We start from the raw sequence: 7670 nt of genomic DNA, 5'->3' as shown, positions 1-7670 counted from the left end.
CCACCTTAGGTGTATGTGGCTGGCGCCTTAGCCGGTTGAGCTATAGGCGCTGAGCCTAGAGGTAGGGTCTTAATGTTGTTCAGGCTAGTATTGAACTTGTGGGTGCCAGCAATCTACCTGCCTCCGCCTCCCAGAATGCTAGCATTACAGACCTGAGCCAACCACCTTGCCTGACTGGACAGAGCACATTGTGCAGCCCCTCTGTAGGGAGGGAGCTGCAGAACAAACGCCCCTTCCTCTTTCTCCTGCTCTCTCCTCTTCCTCCTGTCTCCTACTGGCTGACCCCAAGCAGAAGGCAGAGGACAAGTGAACTGCTGATGAAATCCCTCCCACTGGTCTCCTGGGGGTACCCAAAGACAAGAAGGTGGAGAAAGGATTCCTGGATGTGTTTCTGGCAACAGGGAAACATCTTACTTGAGAGTTGCTATTTTAAAATGATTTTTCTTTTCCTCTTATTTTCTCCCTCATTTATCCTCCAAGTCCTCTCCTTGGAGTCTGCGTTAATGTGCTGTCCAGCATGTGGACAGTGCCCAAGGCTGGGTGACCAGATGTAGAGAGGTGCCAAGTGGTTGACTGCTCTTACCTAACAGTTTCAGTGAAACACAAGCCAATATGTTTATATGTTGTTTGCTACTTTCTTGGTTTTTTTTTTTTTTTTTTAATGTTTGGGTTGTGAGTATGTAAACATTTCTCAGAAGACCAGAAGAAAGAGGGCCCAACTTCCCTGATGTCTCTTTCCTTTTCTCCTCATACCATTAACCTCACAAATTAAGATCTCTTCTGTTCTTCTGTGGAAAAAACAGGCCAAGATTCTGATTTGATGATTATGTCTACTTCTCGGCCCTCAGACTAAGCCTCTGGCTTTGGGATAGTCATGATAAACAAAGAAGCAATGTGCATTTTTTTTCTGACATTTAATTGTGTGAGAGTTTCTATGATTTGTTGATTAATGGTGAGAAACAATTTTATAGCTTTATTTTACTAGAGATGGTGATATGTGTTTCTCCAAACATTCATTGTTGGGATTATCAAATATTCATTTTAAATTCTAGATTAGTTGTATTAAAACGGGCTGATAGCATTCACATCGCAGTTAACTTACAGTTTGAGGAATTTTCGATCACACTATTCAAAGTAACAGGACGATTCTAAAGGAACCAGCTACTGTAGGACTCTGGGGCTAGAAATCAATTTTCATTGTAATTATATGAGGGTTGTGTTTACCAGGACATCTGCAGTCATTTAAGAGCACTTCTATGAAAACTGTAATACTTAATTGAGATTTTGTGATTGTTTATAAAGATAGTAATGAAAGCCAGCCATCAGAAAAACAAAATGAAATTAGGACAGATGTTGTATTCCTAGTTCTTATTTTCTCTTTCTCTGTCTTGCTCTCAACCCTTCCCCCTTCTCAGGAAGAGGAAATGGCATTAAGGACCCTGGTCATAGTAGTGTATTTTGTCCTATTCTTTGAATTTTTTCAAAGAATAGGACGAAATGTCCAAATTGGTACTTTTATTTCCTTCACATTGTTGGGAAAAGGCAAAGACATTTATTGTTTTGGAAATCTAAAGGAAATTTGGAAGGGAGTAAGAAATGACATACGAATGACGTATGCTTAGAAAAATGAGGTTTTTAGATCCATAGTTTTAGATTTGTTGTAGCAGAAATTCAGTGTCATTCAGAGAAATGATCTCATTTTTCTTTCTTTGTGTGGACATTTATAACTCTTTTAGGGATTATCTTCAGGCTTATGATAATAGAAAAGGAATACTGAAGATGGGAAAGATGAGGAAGTACGGAAGGAAAAAATCTAATAGCAGTAAATTTCTGTATCATGTTATTAGTGAAGAATGGGCAGAGGGAAGAAGCGCCACTGTGGCTTTTCTGAATTAGGTGGTTCTGTGGAATAACTAAGACAACCTAACCGTCTAGAAATAAATAAAGTGGGTACGTGTTCTCTAGAAAAATAATCCTTATTATTCTCTTACCCAGATACTGTGTTCTCCATATATGCTATTTTAAATGAGAGAAAATGTCTAGGAATATTTTTTTTGCAGTATTTGGCCGAGGCTGGGTTTGAACCTGCCACCTCTGGCTCCTTCTCTTTCTCTGAATCGTATTTGTGTAAATGCATTGTCATTTTCAGATCCAGATCCAGGCTAATCAACCCACTGTCCTGGAAGCATTTTAAATATTCTCTAGGGAAGAGAGCTTTATCAAGTTTTTATTATGTTCAAAAGAGGCTGATGTCATTGTTTCTAACAAGATACATGATAGTTACAAATCACTATCAAAATTCCATGATGAGTGGCTTCCAAAGAGGTGACAGATTTTTGTTTTGTTTTGTTGACCCCATCTGCCTTTGAAATGGATGCTGGCCTCTCTAGTTTTGCTAAGTGTTCTCCAAGGGTGCCACTTCCACTTCCAGTGATGCTCCTTTCAGCCGGCCACTTGGGGATGTCGCATCCAAGCTGCTGTATCTAGTGTAGTCAGCTGGGAGTCTGGGAAGGTGCTGTGGTCTGATGAGCTGCTGTTGTCTGTCTTTCAGGGACAGGAGAGAGTGGAAAGAGTACGTTTATCAAGCAGATGAGAATCATCCACGGGTCGGGATACTCTGATGAAGACAAAAGGGGCTTCACCAAGCTGGTATATCAGAACATCTTCACGGCCATGCAGGCCATGATCAGAGCCATGGACACACTCAAGATCCCCTACAAGTATGAGCACAATAAGGTAGGTGTGACTCTTCCCTGGGGTGTTTGGCAAAGCAGCCCATGACATATGACAGTACAAGTGGCCTCTTAACGTGTCTAGAATGCATAGGGGATTTGTGAAATGTTCATTTTTCATTTTATCCTAAATGGGACTTTAAATGGATAGGTTATTTATAAATTGCTTTTTCTTAAGCCTTAATGTTACACCTATAAAAAATGACAATTGTATTCTTACTGATATCAGTGAAAGACATATTTGTATGTTCAATGATAAAAATACGCGGAGGTTTAAAATTTGGGGAGGGTGCTGTGTGAAGGAGACAGCTTGTGAGTATCATACAAATTGGCCAAAGTAGGGGAATTCAGAGAGGCGGCTGCCTTGACTTAGCCTCAGCCTCCCACTCCTTGTGCTTCATTGAAAAAAGAATGCAAACAGCTTAAGACCATCCTATCTGGTTTAATTTTGAATTTCGTGACTTCCTTTCAATAGTACCACAGGATTCATTTTATTTCAAAATGGGCCCATCTGTCACACGTTTCCAACACGTTCCCCTTCAGTTGTGTTAAACTTCTAAAATCACTTGAGAAAGGATTGGGGGGAAAAGATCTAAATTTCCAGCTTTTTAGAAAGCAAGCGAACACACCCAATATCCTCTAGCATTATCTCCTAGTTGAACTAGAAAAATTTTCCCTTGCTCCCCAGGTGAAAACAAATGCTGTAATCGTTCACCCTCAATGTTAGATAGATGTGATGCAAACAAGACTGGCCCATCTGAGAGTTTGAGTTTATGCTGCACTTGCGCTGCAGAAAGCTGGTAGACAGGAACTGGAGATACGTTCAGGGCGTGACAGCCTCAGCAGAGGTCTCCAGCCCCTGGGGGAAGGAAAATCTATTTGGAATTTTTGGAAACGTCTTTGTAGTTTGCTGGCTGCCCTTCCCATTAATCCGTGTATCTTGGTCTTTGTTCCTTTGGGATCCTAGTTGCTCATCTTGACAGTAAGCTTCACCGTTTGTTGACAAACATTACATTTGTACCTGTAGTTGTATTAGAGCCTTCAATAAGGACTTTGATTCTTTCAGTACTCTTGATAAATCTACTGTGAAGGATATTTTCCACTTACCTGGATCAGTAGATAGTAGTAAGAAGTTGGGATGCCCATTGTGACTCATAGACTGAGATTTAACTCACAAAGATGAATCCATGGGTCAAAATAAGGCAACTCTGTGTGCCTTTATCTCTTCTAAATATGTCAAATTATCTTAACATAGAAATTTCTTTTTCCTGGTTGTTTCCTTGAAATTAACTGGCTGTTTTATGGAATAGATACTATCAGATTAGTTTTCCAGTGGCGATAGGAATCTCTCTGTAAGTAATAAGAGAGACCCTTCGCAAATAAGTGGTCTAAAATTTAAAGGACCAGGGTTTTTTCTTCCACCAAGAAATCTCACTGGTTTATGACATTGGTGGTGTGATGTGGTTTGTTTCCTTGTGTTATAGTTGGGAGAAAATTCTGTTGAAGAATTTTTTGTTTTTTAAATGCCAGTGATTTCCCAGTCAGTGATCCCTTGGTAATGTGATGACCTGAGGAATTCTGGCTCAGTTACCATATGTGTGTGTATATACCACACTACCCATTTATACCACATATTCTACCTATAATTTTATCCCCCAAATCTTATTTCTTGGCTGCTTCAGAAGAATCATTCAGAATCCTGTCCTGTTGGTAGATTTTCACATGACAATCATTTATTATATGGCCTGGTAGATGTAGAAGATTAAGTGGAATTTATGCCTCATTCATGTAACACATTGAAGAATATTTAACACTGTTATTTGAGCTCTTCATGTCAGTTTTAATTAAGTAGACTTTATTGTGCTGAATACTACTGAGTTATAAATTGACATCGTTACAAGTTATAATAATATGGGGCTTTCTCAGATACCATAATTATCCTGTAAAATCTTCCCACGTCTCTTGGTTATTTAACAGACTGCCTAACATCGTGACGTTAGCGTGTGATGACCTCCAATTGCTCATATTTTTAATCCCTTTTAATTTATAATTTGAATCGCTTTCCCTTTTATTCCGTTTTCTGTATATTATACATATTTTGAAGTATCACTCTCCATCTCCACTTTCTTCATCCATTAAATTCCTGGCCTTTGTTAATGCTAACTAGGAATGTAATGTCTTCTTCCTGTTCGGCTCAGCTGCCATTTCCTCAGAGTTCTCTGCTCTCTAGATTCCAAGCTCCTTAAAAGCAAATCATATTCCATTTCCCTGTTTGTATCCTTTATTGTCCTTAGCACTGTGTCTTGTACATTGCAGGTCCTCAAAAAAATACTTTTTGTGACGAGGTAAATCATGGGTGAGCACGAACAACTGACAGTCTCTTCTTCTGCTCCAAGTTGTTGAAATGATTATTCAGATCAACAAATAACTTTCGAAATCTCTTTCCGTACACGAGAGAATTAATGCATTGTGCTGTCAAGGGACACAGGAGTTCAGTCAGGGCTGGGCCAAAATTTTACAATCAGGAAGCAGGAAGAACATGCCTGAAGGGAGGGGAGAAGGAGGAAATGTTATGAAGGAATGTGTGTGTGTCTGCCTGCGTCGCCTGTTGTTATTTCATATGTGTGCCCCTTATTTTCTCAATCAGATAGCAGATTACCTTGCGGTAAGCAGATCTCTTTATTTTATACTTCTTTGTTTCCTCCACAACATGCCAGGCATGTCAGAGGAGCTTTTGTTCGTTGAGTGGATTACTCCACATAGCAGATCCTGGTATCCCTTTATAGTTGGCTTATAATTTCTGTGAACTGTAAAATTAGGGTATTCTTAGGGCAGTTTCAAATTATTGGTAGACCTTTGCCCTCTTCAGTTCCAGGAAGAGAAAAGAATTTGATTCAATGCTTCTTCATGCATTGAATTTAAGATGGTTACTAAACAGAAATCAGCATCATTCTAATGTTACACAGTTTTTCCTTTTTTTGGTGACTGGTATCTGCTCTTAGATTTGAACACTCTAACCACCAGGCTCATTTAGCACCTAGGCTGTAGCTGTTTGACCGACTAACCAGGAGTTTTGATGCCTGACAGCTGTGTTTCCCTTTCACTGGCACGGAGGGTAATGGAGAGGATGGCTTGCTACAATCAGTGCCTTTGTCTTCCTTCTAAGAAAGGACTTTTCACAGGAAAGTCCTGTGTTACAGGTACATTTGATGGTTTCTGAATTTTCTGTACTTCCTGAGAAAACCAGTCATAGAAGCCGTTTTTCATTTTCCAAAAGAAAAATGTAGCCAGAATCCTGGAGAACTTGCCAACTTATTCCAGCCTTTGATCAATTGAATAAAAAATTACTGTTTTCAACACAAGGGAACTTTTTTTAATTTATAAGATGCCAAGAGGCTGGTTTCTTTTTAATATTTCCCATCTGTATAATAAACACATAATACAGGGAGAACTAATAAATATATATATATTTTATCTATTGCTCTGAAGAGTTGTATTAGTGAATGTTCTCTGCTTATAACCAACAGAGGCCAACACTGGCTAATTGAAGTAGGAAAAGAACTTATGGGAATATGGCCTTGCTGGGAGAAATGAGGAAAAGCTGAAGCTCGAGCTCTTGGAAACCAGGGTAGGCCTGGGGAACTCATCTGAGAGATGGATTGAACTCTGGCCGTTTCCAGTCTTCTGTCACCCACCCAAGAGTCAAATTCCTGGGAAAAAGTTCCTGTTTGGTCTACCCTGGTTTCTGTGCTAACCATTTGGACGGAGGAAGTCTGAGCAATTTGATCAGCAGTCCCTGAGGGAAATATGGGTGCAGTTAGTGGAAGAAGAGGAGTGATGCTGGCACAAGTCGCAAATCTCCACGGCAAAAGCACACAGTCAGAATGCAGTGACTAAATGTAGAATATAAATGTCTAAACCCAATAAAAAAAATAGAAAAAAATAGAGAATACAGTGACACATAGCTTCTTTATACAGGCAAACCCTCCAGTTTTACTTAGCATTTGCTAAGCCTTTCCTAAAATAGAATTTCTTACTCTGGGGTGGTGCCTTTGTTATATAGGAAGTAGGTAGCCAAGTTTGAACCAAAGTGCTGAATAGAGCTGAGTAACCTGGAGGTTGTCCCCCTTTTTCCCTAAGCCTCTTGTCTTTATTTTCTAAGCCTGAATTTCCACATCTGTAGAATGGGTCAAATATTAATAGGATTAAATAGATAATGTATAAGAAAATGACTTGTATGTGATCTTTAAAAGTTTGGAAATTATTACAAAATGAATTATGGAGAGAATGAATACTACTAACTTTATTTAGAATAAAACAAACAAAAAATAAACAGCATGATCAGATTTAGGAGGTATATAAGGAAAACCTTGAAATCACCTTAGAATGAGTCACTGAAATGGAATACAAAGGTAGTGGAGAAATCTTTTTTATCTGGGTATGTTCAAAATAGAATGTATTTTTATTTATTTTTTACTTTTTGAGACAGAGTCTTACTCTGTTGCCCTGAGTGGAGTGCAGTGGTGTCATAGCTCACAGCAACCTCAAACTCCTAAACTCAAGCAATTCTCTGGCCTCAGCCTCTCGAGTAGCTGGAACTATAGGCACCTGCCACCACACCTGGCTAGTTTTTCTATTTTTAGTAGCGATGGGACCTCTTGTTCAGGCTGGTCTCCAACTCATGAGCTCAAGCAGTCCACCTGTCTGGGTCTCCCAGTCAACCACTGTTCCCACTAAAACGTATTTTTAATACGTGAAATTCTTTAAGGCAGTTTTGCTAAAATAAAGTAAAGGATGGACTGGGTAACCTCTGAAATCCTTTTCAACACTATTTTTCTTAATGCTGATTCTCTAATTCTAAGAGATAAAACTGTTGTCAAAATTATTTTGTTGGCTCAGCGCCTGTGGCTCAACTGGCTAAGGCGCCAGCCACATACA

General features: G+C 39.3%; 1 protein-coding gene across 1 annotated transcript in view; it reads left to right on the top strand.

The window, feature by feature from the left end:
• The window catches only part of GNAQ (G protein subunit alpha q), a 301731-nt gene that overhangs the window by 110941 nt on the left and 183120 nt on the right, over nucleotides 1-7670 (top strand). Inside the window, exon 2 of the mRNA XM_003782966.3 lies at nucleotides 2552-2736. Coding sequence (XP_003783014.1) covers nucleotides 2552-2736 — 185 coding nt within the window. The remainder of the gene's footprint in view (nucleotides 1-2551; nucleotides 2737-7670) is intronic.

Source organism: Otolemur garnettii, unplaced genomic scaffold, assembly GCF_000181295.1.
Source record: "Otolemur garnettii isolate 467f Iridium unplaced genomic scaffold, OtoGar3 scaffold00006, whole genome shotgun sequence".
Lineage (NCBI taxonomy): Eukaryota > Metazoa > Chordata > Mammalia > Primates > Galagidae > Otolemur > Otolemur garnettii.
This window is presented reverse-complemented; position numbering and strand designations above follow the sequence as displayed.